This window comes from Schistocerca nitens, chromosome 8, assembly GCF_023898315.1.
Source record: "Schistocerca nitens isolate TAMUIC-IGC-003100 chromosome 8, iqSchNite1.1, whole genome shotgun sequence".
Classification (NCBI taxonomy): domain Eukaryota; kingdom Metazoa; phylum Arthropoda; class Insecta; order Orthoptera; family Acrididae; genus Schistocerca; species Schistocerca nitens.
In genome coordinates, this window is record NC_064621.1 from 549,476,132 (window position 1) to 549,503,077 (window position 26,946).

At 44.9% G+C, this 26,946-nt stretch overlaps 1 protein-coding gene across 1 annotated transcript in view; it reads left to right on the top strand.

The window, feature by feature from the left end:
- LOC126199670 (feline leukemia virus subgroup C receptor-related protein 2) overlaps positions 1-26,946 on the top strand; it is a 745,948-nt gene that overhangs the window by 174,845 nt on the left and 544,157 nt on the right. Inside the window, exon 2 of the mRNA XM_049936597.1 lies at positions 15,406-15,630. Coding sequence (XP_049792554.1) covers positions 15,406-15,630 — 225 coding nt within the window. The remainder of the gene's footprint in view (positions 1-15,405; positions 15,631-26,946) is intronic.

The following is a 26,946-nucleotide window of genomic DNA, read 5'->3' on the forward strand; positions in this document are numbered from 1 at the left end:
TCTCGAGAATTTTGTAGCGTTATATTGAACTACTTTGGCAAAGACTTCATGGACTATAAACTTGGAAAATTACAAAAATCCGATTGGCGTGTGGTCGATCCCCTTATTGGATATCGCGACTTGACGCAGCTGTCAACAATACGGGGGTCTCTGCAGTCGACCACGCCGTTGCTCGGCGACAGTTTCAGACGGGGCGACTGGTGCGTAACATGAACGTATCAATTCCCAGACAGCACAGAAAACCGTGAAAAGTAGCAAGAACATAGGGCACCGATCGCAGGCAGAAGGTAAGCCATCTACAAACATCAGCGTTCCACCAATGCGTACCAACCAAAACACGTGTGTGAAATCGACTGCAGCTTGACGTATGACACACATTCTGATCTCTCAATGCTTCCCGGCGCAATTAACTGTGCGCTTCCGTGTGTTTTTTCCCGGTTGTTGTTCCCATTTTATGCACTTCTCAATTTTATGGAAACAAGAAGTCGGCAGAACAGCCGGTAGCCCATTATGAAAAATGACCCTGAGCACTATGGGACTTAACATCTGAGGTCATTAGTCCCCTAGACTTAGAACTACGTAAACCTAACTAACCTAAGGACATCACACACATCCATGCCCGAGGCAGGATTCGAACCGTAGCAGCAGCACGGTTCCGGACTGAAGCGCCTAGAACCGCTCGGTCACGGCGGCCGGCTAGCCCATTATCAAACATGAATTCTCACAGCGTGTACGTTTGTTCAATACGGATAAAATTCCACGCTGGTTTCCAAATCAACTTACCACGAATATAACTCCAGTCATACAGACTGTTTATCAGGGTCTATCAGAGGCACTTCCTGTTTCAGAAGAGTAAATTTTACAAATCTTGTAATTACAGGAAAATCGGAATACTATAAATTATATGGAGAAAGACAGCCGTCTATATGCCTCCGTACCAGCTCTTATTTCTCGCCGGCCGAAGTGGCCGTGCGGTTAAAGGCGCTGCAGTCTGGAACCGCAAGACCGCTACGGTCGCAGGTTCGAATCCTGCCTCGGGCATGGATGTTTGTGATGTCCTTAGGTTAGTTACGTTTAAGTAGTTCTAAGTTCTAGGGGACTAATGACCTCAGCAGTTGAGTCCCATAGTGCTCAGAGCCATTTGAACCATCTTATTTCTCGTATCTTATCTTCGTGATCATTAGGCGAAATGTATGTAGGCGGCATTGGAATCGTTCTGCCGTCACCTTCGAATGCCGGTTATCTAAATTTTCTCAACAGAGTTTCGCGAAAAGAACGTCTTCTTCCCTACTGCGATTTCCACTTGAGCTCGCGAAGCATCTCCGTAATACTCGCTTGCTGACTGAACCTATAAGGCAGGCCGGGGTAGCCTTAGGTTCTAGGTGCTACAGTCTGGAACCGCGAGACCGCTACGATCGCAAGTTCGAATCCTGCCTCGGGCATGGATGTGTGTGTTGTCCTTAGGTTAGTTACGTTTAAGTAGTTCTAAGTTCTAGGGGACTGATGACCACAGATGTGAAGTCCCATAGTGCTCAGAGCCATTTGAACAATTTTTTTGACCTACAGATAACAAATCTAGCAGCATGTATCTGGTTTGCTTCGATGTCTTCCTTTAATCCGACCTGGTGCGGCTACACCCAGTGTTGGGTGCTGGTTCCATTGTATATCGCTTTGAAACGCACGTCTAGATATTTTAGCGACGCGACAGTGTCGATCAGTACTGTAATAACGGTACATTCGAACATTACGGATTTGCTTCTCCTACCCGTCTGCATAAACTTAAATTTGTCTGCGTAAATTTACATTTGTCTACATTTAGAGTAAGCTGCAAATCATCGCATCTACTAGAAACTTTGTCTAAGTCATCTTGTATCCTCCTACAATGAAAACCACCTTCCGGTCCGCCACTGCATCATTAGCAAACATCCGTAAATTACTGCACACCTTGTCCCTCAGCTTATTTATGTACATACAGAATAAGAGCAGTTCTACGAACATCCATGGGGCAATTCTGATAATACCCTTGCCTCTGCTGAACACTTGCCGTCGAGGATAACGTACTAGTTGGTAATTTCCGAGAATGATTGCCTATCGAAGTCGCGGGGTCCAAATGATTCACATCGAACTTGCGGTCGTAAATCGATAATGTGACTCTGGTGGCGGGCGTTATGAGTATGTTTACGTTGGTCACTACATTAAAAACAAAAGAAGAGCGTTAAAAAAATACTTGCAATTACAAAGGATACGACTTACCTTACTCGTCGTCGGTGTTGTCGCCATGTGAAAGTCCATTACGGTGGTCTGGATGGATAATTTGGGAGAGTCGAACCATGTATTCTTCCTGATATTCGTTCGTTTTCCGCACTGTTCGCAATGAAAGTGTAACGGTATTTCAGCATAGAAACTGCTCTTACGAAGTTTTACACACTTCGCACCACCACGGTCTACACAGTCCCTTCTTTCCTCGTCCGGTAGTACTCCATATTTGCGACGAAAAGCCGAACAATTTTATACGCTGGATAAACAAGGAATTAGATTCTTCCATGTGAGACAATCCGCCGAAGAAACGTCGAGAACGCTAGACATCCCACTCACTAACGACATAAATCGTCTGGGTTTCCCTAGCAACTCACCAAGAATTCGCGGAGGTATGTAATTTAGAGCAACTAAAAGAACGAGGAAAACGGATAAAAATGGCGATCACAAATAACTGATCACAACGCCCGCCACCGGAGTCACATGCTCGATTTACGATCACACGTTCGATATGCATCGTTCGGACGCAGCGACTTCGATAGGCAATCATTCTTGGAAATTACCTACTAGTTTCTACTACTTAAGAAGTCTTCCAGCCACTCGCATATTTAGGAACCTATTCAGTATGCTCGTACCTTCATTAAAAGTGTGCAGTGGGACACCGTGTTAAAAGCTTTAAGGAAATCCAGCACCACGGAATCTGCCTGTTGCTCTTCGTCCGTAGTTCGTAGTATATCATGTGAGAAAAGGGCAACCTGAGTTTCTAAAACCGTGCTGATTCTTGGACATAAGCTTCTCGCTCTCAAGAAAACTTCTTGTATTCTAACTGAGAATATGTTCAACGATTTTGCAGCGAACTGATGTTAAGGATATTGGTCTGTAATTCTGCGGATCCGTTCTTTTAGACTTCTTACGTACAGGAGTTACCTGCGCTTTATTTTCCATTCGCTTGGGACTTTGTGCTGGCAAGGGATTCCCGTTAAGTGCAAGTTAAGTAAGGAGCCAATGCCATAGAGTGCCCTTTGTAAAACTAAAATGACATTTCGTCCACACCTGACGATTTATTTGTATTCAACCCTTTCAGTTGCTTCTCTACACTGGCGATGCGTATTGCTATATCCTCCACACCGGAGTCTGTATAATGTCAAACGACTGTAGGTTTGTCCGATCCTCCTGCGTGAATGATTTCTTAAAAGTGAGGTTTAAAACTTCGGCTTTCCTCCTGCTCTCTTTTATAGCCACACCAGACTGGTCAACGAGTGACTGGATAGAAGCCATGGAACCGCTTAGTGATTTTATGTAGGACCAGAATTTTCTCCGGTTCTCGGCAAGATCTTTTCCTAAGGTGGCAGTCGTTATGTTTCGCGCATCATTCTTTTTACAGATGCACGAATTTCTACTAACGTTTGACTGTCGTCATTTGAGAATTCTTTTCAGCCGTCGGTGCTACAGTGTCTGCTTCCTCGGCAATTTCCAAATTTTGTAACCAAAACAGAGTGGGTCTTTTCCGTCCATAATACACTTATTCGGCACGCATGTCTACTAGACATTTTATTTCGATGGGTAGACCGTCAAATGGTCTTATAGGTGCATATTTCTCGCCTTTCTGTACAGAACCAGATTCATTACAGGGTATTGCAAATCATTTTTTCTACTAGTGATGTACTAGTGAATTTCTCTGTTACTTTTTAGCTCAGATGAATTGTTGACAACAAATTTCATAAGCGAAGAAGATCGTGTAAACATGTCCGCAAGGCGTTAGTGTGCACATTACACGCACGGCATCAGTGAAAGAAAATATGATATTTAAAGATAATTTTGCATACATTTGGCCACAAAAACGTTTTTCTGATAATATTTTATTCTTCATATCGATCCATTTAACTACATCGATCTTGAACCATGAAAATTGTTCATCACAATTGTTGATTTAAATGAGTCAAAATCCACTTTACAGTGAAACTAATATTATTATGCTTTAGTTTTCATGTAAACAAAATTCTTTTAATTTGTAACTTTTCTGACGTTTACTATCGATAGTTCAATCGACAATTATTCAAAGACAGGAAGTTGATAGTTTGCATATTGTCAAAGTTTGCTACCTTCATTATTATTAGGCGCATAAATCTTTATATAAAATAATTATTTCCAGGAAACATAATGTGAAATTACTTTTCAAATATACTTTATTTAAGACAGTCATAATAACATTCATTTGTACTACATTCTGTTCTAGAATTATCTGGACGCTATGTACCTACAGAAATTTTGGAGGCAAAAGCGCCGTAATAGTTTGTTGTTTCCGAGATTTATCAATATAAGTATCAAGATCTTTGTGTTGAAATGTTGCACAATGCATTTACTTAACAAGTGGTGTTGCAGAAAGTGTCAAGTATGTGTGAATAAATGTTGATGATGTCAGAAAGCAGCAATATTTCATCGACTTTAACTGTAAACCTTGGACCTATTAATTGGAAAGCATAAACAGGAGCCAACACCCTAGACCACAGGACAGCCACAGCAAGATAAGTAGCATTTATCTGCTAATATAAGGTTTCTGCCCTTAAGAAATTATGTAAACTTTGACAACACTAGAAAGACAAGAGTACTACAAGAAGTTCCTACTCGATGATCCGTTATCAACATGACGCGGAAATCTACAGGTGACGTGACTGTGTACGTATTGCCAAGTGGTCTTAATTTTGCTTCTACATCGCTCACTAGTGGATTTTGACAGTTCCATCGAAGATGTTGTGCGACGTCTTACAACAGAGGCAGCAGAAATAATTGGTCGGAAATCTTACCGTGTGCTGACGAGAGCCGCACCATCGAAGAGCAACATAACTAATGAATAGCCGTGGATGCGGTAGTACTCAATTCAGATAGGGTAATGCTACAGTCCTCATGCCACAGGAGGACTATATTAATAAAGATCAAACCTTTGTTGTGTGAAACACGAATCACAATATCGATAAGGATCCTACTAATCGTGTGATGCGAAAAACAGTAGAACTTTTGTCTAAAGTTTTCTTGCAAAGGACTCCATTAAGCGACTGAGACCGAATAGTTCAGTTCCACGTAGGTTGTATGGACTGTCCAAGATCCATAAAGGTGTGCCTCTACGTCCTATAGTGAGCAATATTGGAGTAGCCGCCCTATGATTTCGCCAAATACTTGGCGTCTTTACTACGAGCACCTATTTTAGGCAAGTGGCCACATTATACAAGAAATTCGAGTGACTTTGTCAGCAGACTCCAGTCACTCAAACTCAAGAGCAGCGATTTTTTGGTCAGTTTTGACGTCGTTTTGCTTTTTACAATGTGCCTTTTGTGGACTCATTTTATCTCATTGCAAGAGGTTTGAGGCTGACATTACTGGGCTGTTTAAGCATACTCTTTCCCCCACGTACTTTTTATTCAACAACGGATTTTTTGAACTATCTGCTGACTGTGTCGCCATGGGAGTCCTTTGTCTCCCCTAGTGGCCAGCCTTCTCATGGAAGAATTTGAAGAGCGAGCAGTGGACTCAGCTATTATGAAACCAACAGTTTTTTTGGCGGTAGCTGAAGACACTTTTATAATTTGGCCTCATAGTGTGGACAATTTCAGAATTTCGTCAGCATCTGAGCTCCATACATGAAAAATTATAATTTACTATGGAGGCGGAGCAAGACGGTTGCTTGCCGTTTTTAGACATGTTGGTGCGACGTAAGAGCGATGACACAATGGGGCATCCAGTGTTTCGAAAGACCATTCACACTGACTTTTATTTACAATCTGCTAGTTGCCGCTATCCTGCACAAACGATAGGCGTTTTAAAGAGCTTGACCCACCGTGCCGATTCGATCTCAGATGCTGATAGCCTGAAAACGGAACTGGGGCATCTGCAAAGTGTGTTCCTGAAAAACGGGCATCCGTATCATAAACTTCAGAGTGCTCTAAAGACGTACAAATGACGACCAAGGAAGAGGTTGAGGCCTTCAAAATTGTAAATGTTTCAGCTAAAAGAGGTGGACTATTACGAAGGCATAAAATTAAAGTAGCATGTTACAGAAATCCGGCAGTTCCCCCGAAATTTTACTAGACAAGCTAGAACAGCTAGCTCAACGTAGAATGTTTACCTTCTGTACATATACGAACATTTGGATAGTAAGGGATATGTAACGTGATACGTCGAAGAGCTTCATTGAGTATCTCATTAACTTCCTCACTGCATGGTTCCAGTGAAAGCACAAGCTACGATTTTAGCAGAACACTCCATGTTTATGTATCCTGTGGCAACATCCATGCTTTTCGCACGTGGACGATCAATTTTATGAAACTTCGATATTACATAAAATGAAAGATAAGTAGTAGACGTAGTGAAACAGAAATTTAATATTACTCTTTTCATGTGACTCTTGTGCATAACATCATGTCTTAAACTGTTACAATAGACACTGAAAGAATAATACAATTTTCAAGCCATTTTATATCATTTAACATGACAGTAACACGTTCGCTCATGTCGCTGCACTTACACAATATTATAACAAGAAGCACTTAAAAGTGGCATTTAATCGCCTGTTATAGTTTGACTATATTCCATTAATCTTGTTTGAGTTTTGTTCATATGTAGAAGGTATGCCCAAATGAAAAAGAGACTACAGTTACATGTACAGAAATTTTAATAAAAATATTGTAATGTGGGACAGTACAACTATACATAAGTGCCATTGACAATGATACTCCGATCCTTGTTCGTAGGAGGTAAATACATCGTTTCAGTGGAGAAACGCTTAGGTTGAAGACGGTTCCAGTTTTCCATGTTCGCCTACACTTCCTTGTCACAAGACAACCTCTGACATTTCAGAGATTGTTTTACGGGCCGAAGGTATGAAAGTCACGTGGCTGTGAGGAGGATGTTCTAGGACCTGGCATCGAGATTTTTGAAGCAGTTCCAGGGTTGTCTTGGACCCATGTGGGCTAGCATCGTCCAGAGGAAGCACTATCCCATTCGAGAGTTTGCCTCTGCACTTGTTCTTGATGTCCTGTTTGAACCTTGGCAATGTGTCGCATTATTGATTAGCGTTAACGGTTGCACCCACTGGAAACCAATCTAAGGGGAGATGTCACTCTTCGTGGAAAAAGAAACCGAGGGTCGCCTTTCGGACTCTGGGGCCGAGTAGGCCTTTTTTGGAGAAGGGGAATCATGATGACACTTCACGCTCATCCGTTTGGAGGTCGAGTCAAAAATGGCTCTGAGCACTATGGGACTTAACATCTGCGGTCATCAGTCCCCTAGAACTTAGAACTACATAAACCTAACTAACGTAAGGACATCACACACATCCATCCACGAGGGAGGATTCGAACGTGCGACCGTAGCGGTGGCGCGGTTCCAGACTGAAGCGCCTAGAACCGCTCGGCCACAACGGCCGGCAAGGTAGAGTCCATGTGGTGACACCACGTTTCATCAAATTCTACAATTTGAGCAATGATGGGTCAGTCAAACACCCGTTCTCGCAGACTTCTCTGTAAGATGCTTGGGCGCAAAGAAATTGGAAGACTGCTTTTTGCGCTGATCGGGAGGAATCCACCATGCTAGGAATGTGAGAACAACTCTTCATAAATGAGGAAGTTGCCACGAAACCTTTAAAGCTGCTTGTGCAACTGGAATGTACCACCATACCATCTCTCGGCAGACATATTCGTGGGATCGCATACGACGCCATTACAGCGAAGGTCTTCTTTTCAGTTGGGCATACCTTACATACAGGATGATTCTTATTAATTTACCGAACGAGGTGGCGCAGTGGTTACCACACTGGACTCGCGTTCGGGAGGACGATGGTTCAAACCAGCGTCAGGCCCTCCTGATTTAGGTTTTCCGTGATTTCCCTAAATCGCTCTAGGCAAATGTCTGGATAGATCCTTGTGAAAGAGCACGGCCAACTTCATTCCCCAACATTCCTAATCCGAGGACCCATGACCTCGCTGTTTGGTCCCTTCCGCCCCCCTCTCCTCAAATCAATCAATCAACCAACCTTATTAACCCCCGAAGCGACATATATGAAACTGAGATAATTAATTTAATGTAAGACACATCGGGCAGCAGATGTCGGGAAATGAGAGACAAATGTGTAATATGTGACATCACCAGATAACGTACCTCGCTCCACATGCAGCGGTAGAGACTATCGAGCCGTTGCACCTGATTATCCCAACCCAAGTATTGACGTCGGTGTGGGTCTTGGCCTACGAGCGCGGCTTTAGCGCCTGGGGCTCGCGGTTCGACTCTTGCGTCTAGCAAGCAGTGCTTTTTTTTCCATTGCGTTAGACAATTGTCTTTACATTGAAGTAAAATACATCATTTTATTTACCGGTCTCACCGCCTCCCCTGGTTTATTGCAAAGTGTAGTACAGTACAACAAAAACCTACCGTATTGTGCCACAAGTAAATGAGAATGAGCTTCCGACCTCAGTCGTTATCAGTAAATGACCTACGTTTTCTTTAAAAATTATTCCATTCCACTGTGGCACGATGCTACAGCAACGAGTTTCGAATTATTCTAGAATGAAAACAATCCTGACAGCGAAATTACTTAATATCAATGACGCGTTTCATCCATGTGAGACATCATCAGATATAAAATGGAAAATGGACTCCACAGTAACTGGGCATGCAATCCATCATCATAGAAACTATTAAAATACAATGTGGACTTTAAGGACATCAGGTGACTCCTCCACTGCAGTGCAAAAACGATCCATCTTGCAGTTTGTGTTTCTATGACGGATGGATAACATATACAATTACTGTTGCGTCTGTTTTCCATTTTATATGGCCTCGTGACGGATGGGTTATATATCCCGCTACTTTTTACACACACTGATGATGTCCCAAAAGGGTGAAACGAGTCATTGATATTAAATAATTTCGCAGCCAAGACTGTTCTTACTCTGGGATACCTTATCTTTACAAAATAAAATTTACGAACAAGAAAAGTTCGGACAAAAAGAAAGAAACAGAAAATAAGAAAGACGTTGCTTCGTTACAACTAAGAGGATAATACTAATTTCTACGTCAATAATAGATCACATTTACAAAGAGTGTTAGTAATTTGCACCGTTTGCTCAAATGCCAATATAGAAATATGTTGTTATCCCTTCACGGCCGGCCGGTGTGGTCGAGCGGTTCTAGGCGCTTCACTCTGGAACCGCGCGACCGCTACGGTCGCAGGTTCGAATCTTGCCTCGGGCATGGATGTGTGTGGTTTCCTTAGGTTAGTTAGGTTTAAGTAGTTCTAAGTTATAGGGGACTGACGACCTCAGACGTTAAGTCCCATAGTGCTCAGAGCCATTTGAACCATCCCTTCATGCACGAGCTCGAAGGGACCCTCCGTAGTTTGGATCACCGCAACGGTAACAACTAAACGGGCGATGAGGCTCATATGGGACTGTACTGGAGCCCTGCAAACTAGCTCCTTCATACGCCCCCCTCCCCCCCTCCCCCCCCCCCCAAAAAAAAGAAAACAAGGTAGTGGGTTTAAATCTGGCAATGTTTCTGGCTAACGAATTAGTCCGCGTCGACCAATGCACCTATCTCGATACACCTGATTTAAGTAATATCTTGTTGCGATGGCACGCTATGGCGGAGATCCATCCTGCTGAAGCTACATGTTTGCTCTTATTTCCTGCAGAAATCTTCAAGTAGCTCTGGCAACCCCCGCCCACTCAAAAAGACTGATTATGGCCATTTAGATCATCAGGTAAAATGTACAGTCCCATTATTTGATTGCCTAAAATTCCTGCGCATTCAATAACCTAAGATATGTCTAGACGGCCATGCTCGTGCATTTGATTTGAATTAGCATCGAGTCAGTAAACGTTACTTTTGGCGTCGAAGATTCCTTCTTCTTCGAACGTCACTTCGTCAGTGAGAATAACCACGAAAATAAACTTAAGGTGCTGTTGCTGTCGCGCACGAAACCATTCACAAAATCCAATATCGAGCGAGGTGACGCAGTGGTTAGCACACTGCACTCGCATTCAGGAGGTCGACGGCTCAAACTCGTGTCCGGCAGTTCCGATTTAGGTTTTCCGTGATTTCCGTAAATCGCTTCAGGAAATGCCAGGATGGTCCTCTGAAAGAGCACGGCCGACTTACTTCCCCATCCATTCCAAATTCGATGGGACCGATGACCTAGCTGTTTAGTCCCTTCCGCCAAAATCAATCAACCAACCAACCAACGAAATTCAGTACCAGAGGTACATAATCGCTTACGTACAACTTGCGCACTTCAGCCTTGCGGCACCCTCTCGTGCGTTCTCCGTTCTACACATGCTATACTGTTCACTGCGAAACACCCAACTGTTCGGCAACCTGTGGTGTACTCATTACAGGGTCCTACTGCACTCGCGCCAGAGCAGCTTCCGCTGTTTGGTCTCTTACACGCGGGAGGGGTCCAGCATTACCGGCACGTAAGAGACCCTGGGAAGGTGCGATTAATGATAAACGTCCTCATGTGACGGGAACATCTTGAATAAATTACAGTATGAGTGGAAAAATTGCAGTGAGTTTGTTTCAATGCCCGAAGCAAAAACATGATTTTAAGATACTGTACGTATTTATAGAATATTGTTTTCAAGTGTAACGTAAGAACCCATAAGACAATTAGCAACAAAGTAGAAATAATTTCATACGTTGGACCTTGTCTGACAATTAACCATGATTTCAGAACACAGCGTACCTGATCACTGTGTTACCATCACTCAATACGTTTTTTGCCTTCAGTGATTACTTGTGCGCAGGATCCCTGTTTCACGCATTCGACTAGCCACAGTGGCAGACGATACGTAAGAAGGTAAAACACGCTGTGGGAAAATCTGTGTGTAAATACGTATTGCTGGAAGCGCATTGGAATTAGGTGAACCCTAAGAGATGCGTGTCTGCAGGCTCATTAAATGTAAACGGAATCATCGTAGTCTTGTACTGCCACTGCTGCAAGCACTGGCGTATGACATCGCAAAGTGGAAGAAGGAAAACATAGTAACCTACAGGGTGAAAAGTATTTAAACCTACAAACTCTGGGAGGTTGTAGGGGACATCAAAACCAATATTTTCCCCTAATGTCATTTTTTCCTATGAGGATTATTTAAACCAGTGGAGGCCGTATTACGATCTTTAGTTATTAGAGGGCGTATTACGCTCTTCAACTATAGGCAACTGCTGTCTGTCAGTGTAGCAGTGCATTGTCTCTGTTTACTAGTCGAGCGATACGCCTGGAGTGAGTATACTGATACGGTTGGTGCGTACTACGTAGCGCACCACAACGGCCGAGCTGCACAGCGGGTTTATCAACAACAATATCCTAATCGCCGTATCCCGCATCATACGACCTTTGCTGCTGTGTACCACCGTCTGCGTGAGACCGGGTCATTTAGCATATTACCTGGACAGGGACGCCGTCGCACTTTAAGAACGCTGCAATTTGAGGAAGCTGTCTTGCAGCATGTGGAGCGGGATCCTTCAATCAGCACTCGTGCAATTGCAAGTAACATGGGGACGAATCAGACGAATGTAAGAACAGTCCTTAGAGAGCAGTTGTTACGTTCATTTCACTTACAGCGTGTCCACAACCTGGAATCAGTTGATTATCCACCCAGAGCACAGTTTTCACATTGGTACCTGGAACAGTGTGAAATGCATCCTACATTTCCATCTTCTGCGTTGTTTACCGATGAATCAACGTTCGGGCGTGATGTAGTCTTCAACATGTTTGGAGTAAGGATAACCCACATGCCACAGTTACTAGCGCTCATCAAGTGCGGTTCTTCGTTAATGTGTGGGTCGGTGTTGTTGGGGACTGTTTAATTGGGCCGTATCTGCTACCTAGGCCGTTAAATGGCAGGCACTATTACAATTTTCTCGCCAGAGCATTGCCAGAATTGCTGGAAGACGTCCCGCTCCCTGCAAGACAACACATGTGGTTCCAACATGACGGGCGCCGGCACATTTCAGTCGTCGTGTGCGTCGATTCCTGGACCGACGGTTCCCAGAAAGGTGGATTGGCAGAGGTGGTCCTGTACCATGGCCTGCTCGATCCCCAGATATATCCCCTCTGGACTTTTTTGTGTGAGGAGAGATGCAACCTTGTTTACGCAACTCCCGTTGTATCAGAAGAGGATCTAGTTGCCCGGATAGTAGCAGCAGCAGGAACAATTCAGGATACTCCTGGGGTTTTTGCCCGTGTCAGACAGAACATGATCCGACCGTGTAACCTTTGTTTACGTGTCAATGGAGGCATTTTTGAAAATCTACTGTAATTGAAATTGTGTTGTGTTAATGTGTTGTCTCTTGGTCATAAAAAAGGGAAAAGTGTTTGTTGGTTTAATTAATTTGCCGCCAGAGAAATCTTCCTCTACCGGTTTAAATACTCCTCATAGAAAAAAATGACATAAGGAAAAATATTTGTTTTGATGTCCGCTACAACCTCCCAGTGTTTGTCGGTTTAAATACTTTTCACCCTGTATAGGGGCGATGTGTGTATTTGGGTGCGAGGGTAGGGCGGGCAAGCTCCTTATATGTAAAGCGAAGGTGGAGAGGGCGAGAAAAGAAATGAAAGGGAGGGGATCACTTCTGTCAGCTGCATCGGGACATTGCACCGAATCAGCGGCGACGAGTGACAGGGTGTACCGGGCCGGGATTCGAACCCGGGATCTCCGGCTTACTAATCAGAGGCGTTAACCACTGCGCCGTCCGGGACACGGCGCGGACTCTCTCGACTCAGTTAAGGCCGATCTACATTCCCATCGATCGCCACTTCTCCGCAGTCTCTGTCCATTTCCTCAAAGTTCGCTACTCAGAGATTGGCACACAATGTCGGACGTATCTGTGCATCCGCACTGAAGACTGTGGATACATTGCCCAGCTAGACGTATCAGTTGTATGAATGCATCTTGTTCTCCGAAACAACAGACAGCATGCATTCGTATAAAGACAACCCCTATACTTGGGGCGAGTTACGGATGTGATGACGTCACATGTTCTACATTGTTCATCGAGGTTTGGGACTTTTCCCGACATTTGCGGCCCCATGTGTCCTATATTAAATTACTTATCTCAGTACCATCTACGTCGTTTCGGTTTTTTAAGCGTCAGTAATGTGTGATAATGTTAGCATACATGTGAGATTTTTCGGTGTTAGTTCATGCTGTTATATACACTACTGGCCATTAAAATTGCTACACGAAGAAGAAATGCAGATGATAAACGGGTATTCATTCGACAAATATATTATACTAGAACTGACATGTGATTACATTTTCACGCAATTTGGGTGCACAGATCCTGAGAAATCAGTACCCAGAACAACCAACTCTGGCCGTAATAACGGCCGTGGTACGCCTGGGCATTGAGTCAAACAGAGCTTGGATGGCGTGTACAGGTACAGCTGCCCATGCAACTTCAACACGATACCACAGTTCATCAAGAGTAGTGACTGCCGTATTGTGACGAGCCAGTTGCTCGGGTCAAAACCAGTCATCGAATGAACAAAAAGTAAAAATTTACAACTTTGATTGGTTTTTAATTCTACAGGCAACATGTTCCGCGCCTCCTATTATACACTACCGGCCATTAATATTGCTACACCAAGAAGAAATGCAGATGATAAACGGGTATTCATTGGACAAATATATACTAGAACTGACATGTGATTACATTTTCACGCAATTTGGGTGCATAGATCCTGAGAAATCTGTACCCAGACCAACCACCTCTGGCCGTAATAACGGCCTTGATAAGACTTGGGTGGCGTGTATGGGTACAGCTGCCCATGGAGCTTCAACACGATACCACAGTTCATCGAGACAAGTTACTGGCGTATTGTGGCGAGCCAGTTGCTTGGCCACCATTGACCAGACGTTTTCAATTGGTGAAAGATCTGGAGAATGTGCTGGCCAGGGCAGCAGTCGAACATTTTCTGTATCCAGAAAGGCCCGTACAGGACATGCAACATGCGGTCGTGCATTATCCTGCTGAAATGTAGGGTTTCGCAGGGATCGAATGAAGGGTAGAGCCACGGGTCGTAACACATCTCAAATGTAACGTCCACTGTTCAAAGTGCCGTCAATGCGGACAAGAGGTGACAGAGACGTGTAACCAGTGGCACCCCATAGCATCACGCCGGGTGATACGCCAGTATGGCGATGACTAATGCACACTTCCAATGTGCGTTCACCGTGATGTCGCCAAACACGGATGCAACGTTCATGATGCTGTAAACAGAACCTGGATTCATCAGAAAAAAATGACGTTTTGCCATTGGTTCGTCGTGGAGTACACCATCGCAGGCGCTCCTGTCTGCGATGCAGCGTCAAGGGTAACCACAGCCATTGTCTCCGAGCTGATACTCCATGCTGCTGCAAACGTCGTCGAACTGTTCGTGCAGATGGTTGTTGTCTTGCAAACGTCCCCATCTGTTGACTCAGGGATCGAGAGTTGGCTGCACGATCAATTACAGCCATGCGGATAAGATGCCTGTCATCTCGACTGCTAGCGATACGAGGCCGTTGGGATCCAGCACGGCGTTCCGTATTACCCTCCTAAACCCACCGATTCCATGTTCTGCTAACAGTCACTGGATCTCGACCATCGCGAGCAGCAATGTCGCGATACGATAAACCGCAATCGCGATAGGCAACAATCCGACCTTTATCAAAGTCGGAAACGTGATGATACGCATTTCTCCTCCTTACAGGATGCATCACAACAACGTTTCACCAGGCAACGCCGGTCAACTGCTGTTTGTGTATGAGATAACGGTTGGAAATTTCCCTCATGTCAGCACGTTGTAGGTGTCGCCACCGGTGCCAACCTTGTGTGAATGCTCTGAAAAGCAAATCATTTGCATATCACAGTATCTTCTTCCTGTTGGTTAAATTTCGCGTCTGTAGCACGTCATTTTCGTTGTGTAGCAATTTTAATGGCCAGTAGTGTAGTTACGATACCATCCGGCAGTGTTTAATTTGCAGATGTCCCGTCAGAATTGACGTTATTCTCGTGCAGCAGGCCTGCACGACATTGGCACAGGTAGTAGACAGACAGACAGACAGACAGACAGACAGACACTTGCGAGGTGTGTTCAGCACGCGTTGTGTTCCGCAGGGCCTGCGCGTGTGCCTGCTGGCGGGCATCTTGGGCACGGCGCTGGGCGCCTGGGTGAAGGTGTTCTCGGTGGGCCGCCACCTCTTCTGGGTGGGCTTTGCCGGCCAGAGCATCGTCGGCGGCTCGCAGATCTTCATCCTCAGCCTGCCCGCGCGCATCGGCGCCGTCTGGTTCGGCCCCGACGAGGTCTCCACCGCCGTCTCCATCGGCGTCTTCGGCAACCAGGTCAGTTCGCGCGCAGACCAGCTGCTACCTGCCTACAGCGATGGTGGTGTTCTGTCTTGTTCGTCGAAGCTGCTCTGCTGTTCCGAAAGCGTGACGACACAGTTCGTTTATTTACAACCTGATATGAGTGCAGATCAAAAACTGGCTCCTTCTGTAAAATTGAAAATTTGTGGCAAGTTCCTATGGGACCAAACTGCTGAGGTCATCGGCGCCTAGGCTTACACACTATCTAATCTAGTTTAAACTAACTTATTCTATGGACAAGACACACACCAATGCCCGAGGGAGGACTCGAACCTCCGACAGGGGTGAGCTGAGTGAACCGTTCTAAGGCGCCACAGACAGCGCGGCGCTCCTTCTGTCCAAGGAATTCGGACGGTAAATAGTTCGACAAGGAAACGTCCACAGAAAGATTCACAGCGTTCGGGGTAGATTTTTTTAAAACCATCTATACGGCGATCTAGGTTAACACTGTGGTGCCGGCCGGTGTGGCCGACCAGTTCTAGGCGCTTCAGTCTGGAGCCGCGCGACCGCTACGGTCTTAGGTTCGAATCCTGCCTTGACCATGGATGTGTGTGATGTCCTTAGGTTAGTTAGGTTTAAGTAGTTCTAAGTTCTAGGGGACTGATGACCTCAGGTGTTTAGTCCCATAGTGCTCAGAGCCATTTGAACACTGTGGTGTACATGTCCAATGCAGTGGACAGCTGTTAATGGTCGTTCTTTGGCGTTTTCAACTAGTCCTGAGGATGCAAATGCACGTAGAGCAAAGCAACCGTAGGGAGTGTCCGCTGGCGGTGGGGGGGGGGGGGGGGGGGGGGGACTGCGTACATTTGCAGCTTCAGCGCTGTTTGACAAGGCGAAAGAAGCCACCATTAACGGCTGTCCACTGCAGTGGACATGTGCACCACAGCTTTAGGTCGTGGGTATCACACCCTACAGCCATTCATCCTGGTAAGGCCTAGTTTGCGAGTTATCGACGAAGAAAGATTTCGGTATTTAGCATGACGCTCCTCAGCTTTAAGAAAGGAATGTTTTACAGGTGGTTGCGTTGTGTAACGGTTAACGGACAGTCTTCTTGCAAAAAGTTCGAATCTCAGCAGGTACGTTAAAATTTTTTGTTTTTCAGTATTTGTCAAAATGACTTTGATCATTATTTTTATTCAGTTTGTTGGTTTAAATGTATTTCTTTATTTTTATCATTGTATTAACTTTCTGTGTGCTCTCATTTTTCTTCCTACCCTTACTGCATTCATTATTTCTGTTGCTCATTTTGCTTGAATTTAGTTTTACATATAATTCATCTTCCATTTATATCAGTGGAGTGTTACCTACCGACGCAAACGCAATTTCCTAGCACTTTGCTGAGCACTATGTTTGGGCCTTTGCGTTCGAGAATTAACCTCCCCCACTTCCCCCCCCTCTCCCCCCCCCCCCTGCCTTTCGTACCCTCAGTCGGCTTACAGAAGGGAAACTCCTCTCGTTCACTGTACGCCACAGTGAACCATATAACGCTACATTTACTCCTCAGCATCCTTGCACATTGCTCCGACACAGCTGCTGGGCCAGATCGATTAAACATTTCTTGTCGGACTACCAGCGACATATCCTCATCTTCAACCGCATCTGGAGTGAAGGCGTATTCCCGTCGGCATGGTGGGAGAGCACAATCCTTCCAGTGCTCAAACCTAGTAAAAACTCGCTCGATGTGGATAGCTATCGGCCCACCAACGTTCTTTTCCTTGTAAGCTGCTAGAACGTATGGTGAGTCGGCGGTTGTGTTGGCTCCTGGAGTCACAGGGCCTACTGGCTCCATGCCAGGGCTGATGACCTAGTGTCCCTCGAGTCTACCATCAGAACAGCCCTCTCCAGACGCCAACACCTGATTGCCGTCTTTTTTGATTCAAGAAAAGCTTACGACACGACCTGCCGACATCATAGCCTTGCCACTTTATATGAGGGATTCTCCGGGGCATGCTCCGGATTTTTATCTAAAACTTCCTGTCGCACCGTGCTTTCATTGCCCAAGTTGGTGCGACCCGTAGTTCGCACATATCCAGGACAATGGGGTCCCACAGGGCTCAGTATTGTGTCTCAATTTTTAGTGGCCATCGACGGTGTAGTAGCAGCAGTGGGACCATCCATCGCACCTTCTCTGTATGCAGAAGACTTTCCATTTCCTACTGCTCCTCCAGTACTCGTGTCGCTGTGCGGCGGCTACAGAGAGACATCCAAAAGGTGCAGTCGTGGGCTCTAGCCCCCGGCTTCCAGTTTTCATCCGTGAAGTCGTGTGTCGTGCAATTCTGTCGGTGTCATACCGTTCATCTGGGACCAGAACTTTACCTTGATGACAATCTACTGACTGTAGTGGAGATACATCGATTTTTAGGATTGATTTTTGATGCCCCATTGACTTGGCTTCTTCATCTTTGTCACCTTAGCCGGAAGTGCTGGCAGCACCTCAATGCCCTCCGCTGCCAACTGGGATGCACATCACTCAACACTGCTGCGGCTCTACAAAGCCCTTGTATAATCCCGCCTTGACTGTGGGAGTCTCGTTAATGGCTCGACGGCGCCCTCAGCGTTGCTGTTACTAAACCCAGTGCACCACTGTGGGTTTTGACTGGTGACCGAATCTTTTAGGACGAGTCCGGTGATCGGCCTACTGATGGAGGCTGGGGTCCCTCCATTGCAGATCAGGCACTGACAACTGCTCGCCAGTTATGTCGCACACATCCGTAGCTTTCCTGAGTATCCAGATTACCGTCTACTCTTCCCAACCACGGTGGTTCATCTCACGCATCGGCGGCCCGGGTCAGGAATTACGATCGTGATTCGCGTCCAATCCCTTCTGTCTGAACTGGAGTGCTTCCGTCTACCACCTCTAATCCAGGTCCATTCTCATACAATCCATGGTGTATACCTACGCCGCAGCGTCGTCTGGCTTTCGCGTGGCCCTAAGGACTCATTTCCTCCTGAGGCTCTCCGCTGTCACTTCCTGTCGATTCTTGACGCGTCCCGGGGCTTTGAAGTAGTTTACACCGACGGCTCGATAGCTGATGGTCACGTTGGTTTTGCGTATGCTCACACATGACATACTGAACTGCGCTCCTTGCCTTTCACTGAAGAGTTGGTGCTCGTGCTCTTCAGCATATTTGTTCATACTCCGAGGAGCCCTTCCTTGTCTGTAGTGGCCCCTTGAGCAGCTTATAAGCAACTGCCCTCGCCATTCTTTCGTAACGATCATCCAGTACTCTATCCATACCCTGAAACTGTCCGGTCGTTCAGTGGTGATTGTCTGGAACTTGGGACACGTCGGAATCCAAGGCAATGAAGTTGGTGACAGGCTGGCCAAACAGGCTACTCGGAAACCTCTTCTGGAGATGGGCATCTCTGAAACTGACCAGTACGCGGTACTACGCCGCATCGTTTTCCGGACTTGGGTTACCGAATGGCCTAATTTCGGTGCGCACCATAAACTGCAAGCGGGCCTCTCGCAGGGCTCTGTGGTCCTCTGCCAGCTCCACATTGGCCACACTTGGGTGACACACGGCTACCTCCTGCGCCGTGAAGACCCACCCCAGTGTCGGTGCGGTGGACAGTCGACAGTGGCCCACATTCAGTTGCACTGTCCCGTTCTGCTGCCCCGCGACGGCACTTTCAGTTACCTGACTCGTTACCCTTAGGTTTAGCTGACAACGCTTCATTGGCTGATTTAGTTTCATGTTTGATGCGTAAGAGGGGTTTTATTATTCCATCTAAGTTTCAGCACATGTCCTACGTCAGTCTGTATTCTCTTAAGGGTGGCTTTCATTTGTGATATTCATTTCGCAGATTATTCTGCATATTTGGAGTAATTAAACCCATATAATGGTTAATTAGTCTTATTAGGTGGATTAGAGAGAGAGATACGTGATGATTAGACACATGCCTGAAATAATACGGGCTTTGGTAATGATAATATTTAGTTGCATGCTGTAGGTGTAAGCAAAGTGGATTTGCCAGTGGAGGCGGGGAGGCGAAGGCCGGTCAGCGCCGGAAGAGCATTGTGCAGGGGCCGGGTGTCCCAGGGGAGGCGGCCACTGACCTGCAAGCATCAAAAGGAACGCCGCCGGGTGCCAGGTGAGAGAGAGAGAGAGGGGAAATGTCGAGCAGACAGAGAGCGTCCAACGTACGCGCTGGCGCCGCCCGGTCGCGCGCTGTTTTAGCGGCAAATGGGCTGAGCTCTGGTTGGGCAGTTCATAAGAAAGTGCGGGAAACGCTGAGGGTCAACGCCCGCTGTTTGAACAGAGAAATTTTTGGATAGGTGGAGAAATTGTATCACTCCGCGAGGGAGATGTGGGAGGCCTTTGCAGCGTCGGGATTGACTGATTAGAGTTTGGCGGCAAGATTGGCGCAAGAGCATCGTGCAGAGAGCGACAGGTTGGAGAGCGTCTTGTGCCGTGAAAGCGGACAGTCGCAAAGTTCGGTAGCTCTGAGATACGGACTTAGATTCTGAATACTGTGCTGTGTGATCTAGAGTCTGCAGCTGCAGTAAGACATCAGCGTCCACGATAGGCATTGCATTGACTACTAGTATAATTGTAGTTGATTCCGCCTTATAGGCTGGCAGTCACCATTGAACGTAGTCAACCAGTGCACAGAGTTATCATACTGGTATTGCACGTTAGTATAAGACACACTGGGCTGCAACTTAAAGGTTGTTGAGCCAGTCTTGAAAGCGTTGTATACCATTTAGAGGAAATATAGCGCTTGTGGTATTAGTAGTTTCTGAGTAGTTTATTCTGCTCAAGATATTTGAGAGACTTATCCTAATTCAGCGATTTCGCAGCTGCAGTCGTCGCCCCAGCAGTATCGACGGAGCCAGCACGCTGGTAGACGGTATTGCAAAACTTGCAGCAGCGGCAGTAAAGTTCAGAAATAGTTGTTTGATCGTGTTCTTGCCATCCACTGAGCATCCGTGCAGTTTTGCTTACGATTCCTTATTGGTTATTTGTCTTTTTGCATGTTGTTTGGTTTGTTTCTTGGTGGTGGTGTCCGAAGTGCGTATTATTTCAGACACAAAAGAGATTAAAGGAACGCAGTCAGATCGCATTTACCATTTGCTAGTCCAGGGGCATAATTAAATCTAAATTCGCATCAAATTATCATTAAGAGCTGAGAGCCAATCTTACCAGTGTAGTATATCTAACAACAGTGAACAATTTGTTTAATTTGTTTTCATTCATGATTTGTTCAATATGATCTAATTTCTATCGTGAGATAATTTACAATAAATACAAGTTATTTACAATATCACTTTTGATTCAGTAATCATTGGTAGTTAGCCGTCACTGTCACATTAACAATATTTTATTCATGTTTAATATAGGCCTCTACCCCAAAATAGAACCCCTACACTCTACCCTAGTGCTTTTAGGCTGGAGGTTTCAATGTGTTGGAGAGTGGCCGGCTTGTCTCCTCGTGATCAGCCAGCCACGGCCATCTGCTCTCTTGTATCAATCCTTTCTACTTGTTTCTGTTGTTTTCTTGTCCTATTTTGTCCATTGTAGTATTTGTTGCGCTTCTGTACTTCTTGCGTCTTATTCCTTCCCTCGTGGACGTGTTTTATAGGAACAAGGGACCGATGACCAAGCAGTTTGCCTCCGCCGCCCCCCCCCCCCCCCCGCCCCCACAATTCTTCCGTTTAAACCTTCATCTGTGTTATTTTGTGCATAATGCGATAAGAATTTCTATTAAATGCCTGTATGAAGATTACCATCCAAAAAGTGTACACCTTGTAACGAAAAATACTTTGACATCATTAGACTATCAATACAAATAGATTATTTCGTCTTTTGTTTTCTAACCGGTAGATCAGCATTTTCAAATAATAAATATTTTGACAGGTACATAAAAATAATTAAATTCAAATGTACAAAGATTCAAAGTGGAAACAGAATGATATAAGGGAAAATGAGAGAAGTCCAAAAAGTTAATATGGTTTTTTAAAATGATGTGACAAAAAATAGAAACAAAAATAACTTTATTTAAACCTATTAATTGAATAAAATAACGATCAAAGTCATTTAAAATTAAAAAGAAAAAAAATCTGTGTAACTGAAACGTTCGAACCCGCGTCCTTTTACATGTGAGGAATTCACCTTAACCATTACGCTGCACAACCAATATGTATAACGCTCCTTTTTTAAAGCTATAGAGCATCATGTGAAATACCTATTTCTTTTTCTCGTCGATTAGTCACAAATGAGGGCCCATCAGGGTGAATGCTCGCTGGGTGTGATACCTAGGACCTTAACTTATTTTACCACATAAACTGTCTTAAAAAGTAGATTCCACCGCTGGGTACATCTCCGTGTTCGGCAAGTTCCGGCGCCTACTCAGATCTATCCCAGTCGGTAGTAAAATGTCAGTTTGTGTTTGGAGTCTATCAGGGAAGGCTATTTCGTATGTGTCCAGCCAGTTGTCAGCGATCACTGCGGATGGAGTCAACGTCCGTGGAGGGACAGCGGGGTGTTTCGGTTCAAAATGGTTCAAATGGCTCTGAGCACTATGAGACTTAACTTCTAAGGTCATCAGTCCCCTAGAACTTAGAACTAGTTAAACCTAACTAACCTAAGGACATCACACACATCCATGCCTGAGGCAGGATTCGAACCTGCGACCGTAGCAGTCGCGCGGTTCCGGACTGAAGCACCTAGAACCGCTCGGCCACCCTGACCAGCGGGTGTTTACGGTAGATGTGTGGAGTGTCATCTGAGTGCAGATGGAATGTGAGGACATTTGTGCTCATCCGGTGAAATTTCAGGTAGCGGACTTCGGAACAGGCTGTTCCAGAAGTACGAGTACGATACACCGGCCCGTCCGCCGCTGCCTGCGACGTGTTACTGGCAAAGGTAACTTCAAGTAACCAGTTTGGACAGTACTCTACACTTCACGCAAGCGATTCTCAACCTGTCGGTCCCCCTTCCATCTAGGGGGGAGTGGAGTGATTAGGCTAAATGAGGGGCGTGATCACATTGAAAAGAAAAAAAATATGAATTTAAAAATGATTAATTCACTGAAAGGAAAGCAAAACAAAATATGAATTTAAAATTGATTAATTCACTGAAAGGAAAGCAAAACAAAATATATTGTGATATAATAAAATATTTAAATTCACATTTACCCCGACACAGCGCACTAAGACTTTACCGGTTCTGCACAATGCAATTAATAATTAATGTTTCAGTACTACATTGAAAATAACTTCAGTATTTATTAATGACTCCCTTGGATCAGAGTTACAGAGAAAAATTTGTCGAATTACGTAATGCGTCAACGTTTCGCGTACTTCCTGCAAGACGGAAGCTATAGATGGTCAGTAGATTCTGGTTTTGTCAACGTAGCAGACCGCTATTGCGCAGTAGCAATAAATTTAGTCAGTCTTGGTAATTTTTAAGGTTTGTAGCTTTAGCGTCAAAATACTCAAAATGCATTATATACACTGAGATGACAAAATTATGAGATAGCGCAATGCTCTTTTACAGAAGGCGATAGTATGGCGTACACAAGGTCTACAAGGGTAATGCGTTGATGGAGCTGTCATATTCGCTCAGGTGAGTCACCTGAAAACGTTTCTGAGTTGATCACGGCCGCACGACGCAAATTAACAGGCTCTGAAAGCGGAATAGTAGTTGGAGCTAAATGCATGGGACTTTCCATTTAGGAAATCGTTAGGGAATTCAATATTCAGAGATCCCCAGTCTCAAGGATATGCTGAGAACACCAAATTTCTAGTGTTACCACTCACGAAAGACGACCTAGTGGCCGACAATCATAATTTACCGACCGAAAGCGGCAGTGTATGTCTAGAGTTGTCAGTGCTTACAGACAAGCATCACTGAAGGAACAGCAGTACGCAATGTATGGCGTTCGACGAACGTATTCGTTCGGGCAGTGCGGCAAAATTAGACGTTAAGGGTCCATGGCAGCAGGTGACAGACGCTACTGCCTTTGCATGACATCGCCTTCAGCGCCTCTCATGGGCTCGTGACCATACAGCTTGGACCCTAGATGGCTTGGTTCAAATGGCTCTGAGCACTATGGGACTTAACATCTATGGTCATCAGTCGCCCAGAACGTAGAACTCCTTAAACCTAACTAACCTAAGGACAGCACACAACACCCAGTCATCACGAGGCAGAGAAAATCCCTGACCCCGAGGACCCTAGATGACTGGGAAGCCGTGGCGTGTTCAGATGAGTCCCGATTTCACTTTGGAAGAACTGATGGTAGGGTTCAAGTATGGTGCAGACCCCATGAAGCCGTGGGCCCGAGCTGTGAGCAAGGCACTGTGCACGATGGTGTGGGCTGTGTGTACATGGAATAGAGTGCATCCGCTGATCCAACTGAACCGGTCATTAACTGAAAATGGTTATATTTGGCTACTTGCAACCATTCGTGGACTTGGTGTTCCCAAACCACGATGGAACTTTTATGTATGACAATGCGCCCTGTCACCAGGTTCACAATTGTTCGCCATTGGTTTGAAGAACATTGTGGACAATTCGATCAAATAATCTGGCTACCCAGATGGCCCGACAGGAATCCCATCGAGTATATGTGGGACATGATCGATAGGTCAGTTCGAGCACAAACACTTTTGCAATTATGAACGGCTATAGAGGAATCATGGTTCAATGTTTCTGCAGGGCACTTTGTGAACGCCTTGTTGAGTCCATGCCACGTCGAGTTGCTGTACTACGCCGGGAAAAATATGGTCAGACACGATACCAGAAGTATCCCATAACTTTTGTTGCCTCAGTGTATGTCTTTTCATATGAGGACTGGATGGCGATGAAAAATAAGATTGAAAATTGGTTCGCAAGTACTGAAAGGTTGAGAAACGCTGCTTAAAGCTAATGTTCCTAGTTCGTGGGAGGAAACCAACGCTATTTCTGTTTAAAGTTTGTTAATGGACAAAAGACGAGAAATATGTGAATGTCTTTTTAAACGTACTGAAAGCAACGTTCGTGGATGGTACACAGTGCGTCTCTCGCGATGGACTTCGAAGTTGCTATTGTCCAATCAACTAGAAGCTTTTATCCTGAAACAGACATTATGTATTGCAATTATTGATTTATCCAATGTTCGTGGAAACAAGTTCAGTGTTGCGGCCGTGTTCCTCCCTGTAAGGAAAACGAAGCAATACGGTGCGACGTAAGCTCCAGCTCCAGCACATCCACCCCTGAAAGTGCACGCATGAAAACCAAAAAGTTTAGGACTTGTATGACTATTTTTTGCATCAGTGGCACGAGAACGAGCCTTTTGCAATAGGCATGTGGAACTTCAGTGGAAGCCGCTATGGCAGTAAGAAAGGCTCTGAACGATAGAACAGAAAGAGTAATAAACATTTGGATAAACTTCTTGTAATAATGTAAACATTAGTAAAGAATCTTCCACAAGAAGCAGAGTTCCACGCCCAGCAGTTTGACTGATTAATTTTATATGTCGATGGGAAAAATGAGAAAGAAGACAGTAATTAAGACTGACGAGACCATTGCAAAGACTACAAAACAGACTCCAAATTGAGGGCAGCTTAAAATCATTTCTAACCTGTGTGGCTAACCCGCAGAAATTACAGTGGCTGTGTGATAAATTTGAGCTTCTAAATCGATGCAATCAGAAGATACGGTCATTTATGTGGCATATTTCGATCCTCGTAAAGTCACTCATCAAAATCTGCAGGCTACTTCCCGTTGACCTAGAATCATAAAATTTGAAAGAACTAAGGTTTCACAGTACAAGTAAAAAAGAAAAGTTTTAATATGTAATTATATCATAGGAAAAATATTGCTTTAGTCATTTGTTATTTGACTTCAGACTCTAAATCAAAACAATCTCGAAAATCGGGATCGATATCTTGCCACTATCAATGTCGATGACAGGCAAAAATCGTAGAGTTTCTCGATTCCCGAAATGGGTGAAATGTCTGTAGAGATCAGGGGTGGCCAAAAAGTTGGCTCACCAACCTTGCGCTGGAACGAGCGCCTTATCGCTCTGCAGCCGGCCGGAGTGGCCGTGCGATTCTAGACGCTACAGTCTGGAGCCGAGCGACCGCTACGGTCGCAGGTTCGAATCCTGCCTCGGGCATGGATGTTTGATGTCCTTAGGTTAATTAGGTTTAAGTAGTTCTAAGTTATAGGCGACTGATGACCTCAGAAGTTAAGTCGCATAGTGCTCATAGCCATTGAACCATTTTATCGCTCGGCTTCCCTGCACATTTGATCACACAGCCACGCCACGCTGTCTGTGCGTGAGGAGGCGGGAGAGGGGAAAACTGCGAATGCGCCACATCCAAATGGCATTGCAAACTCACTCCGTACGACTTGGTTTTGTATTACGCATTTCTCTGTAACATAGATGACAAGACATTTTCAATATTTTTAATTATTTTTGGCACACTGAAGATATAAAATAATTTTTATGTGGTACAAAATGTAGGCATGTGGACAGGCGCAGATAATTTAAGAGATTTTCGCTCTCAAGTTGCCACGTAATCTTGACTTACTTAGATCATAATCAAGAAAAGGTGTCGTACACAAATACATCGATAGCGATATTGTAGCATTATGGAATTGTGTAGACTCCACCTGAGGAAAGCAATGTGGACGTCATGGACAGTTTTAACGTGAAAGGATTTGTCATTAAGTCGTGAATTACATTGCACGATAATATGTAGATCTGCGCATGCACACGCACAGGAGCGCTTTCAACTGGATGGGCTAACGGTCTCGAAAACAGAAGTAAGATTGGAAGTGTCCTCGAAACGTTTAGGAAAGTGTCCTTGTAATTGTTTTAAGGTCACAATGAATTCGTCAGTCCTCGCGTTCTCTTTAACGCCCGTGAGCTTAGGGAACTGGACTGAGCTTTTTAGAATCCGTTCCTTCTATGACGCGATTTTCTTTTTCAATACACCCCATGAAATCAGAAGTTGTTTCGCACATTGCAGTATCTTATTATGGGCAGTGTGCAGTGGAGTCTGCTTAAAATGTGACGTCTGCAACGCATTCAAGATGCCATAATTTTCGTTCCTTCACTCCTTTTTTCCTTCATAATTTCATCGACAGAGGGCTCTAAATCAAAAAAATCGTTGGAGGCATGTCGCTTGACTAAAACAACGTATGTTGCATTAATATATAAAGTCTCCACACTCTTTGTTCAGTTTCATCGAATACTATTGCAACTGACACTGGAATAAAGCGTGCGACTTCAAAAAATGTTACTATTCGTACCACTAGTTTCTTCACGTGTTGTGTGGCAGTAAACTTAGCACAA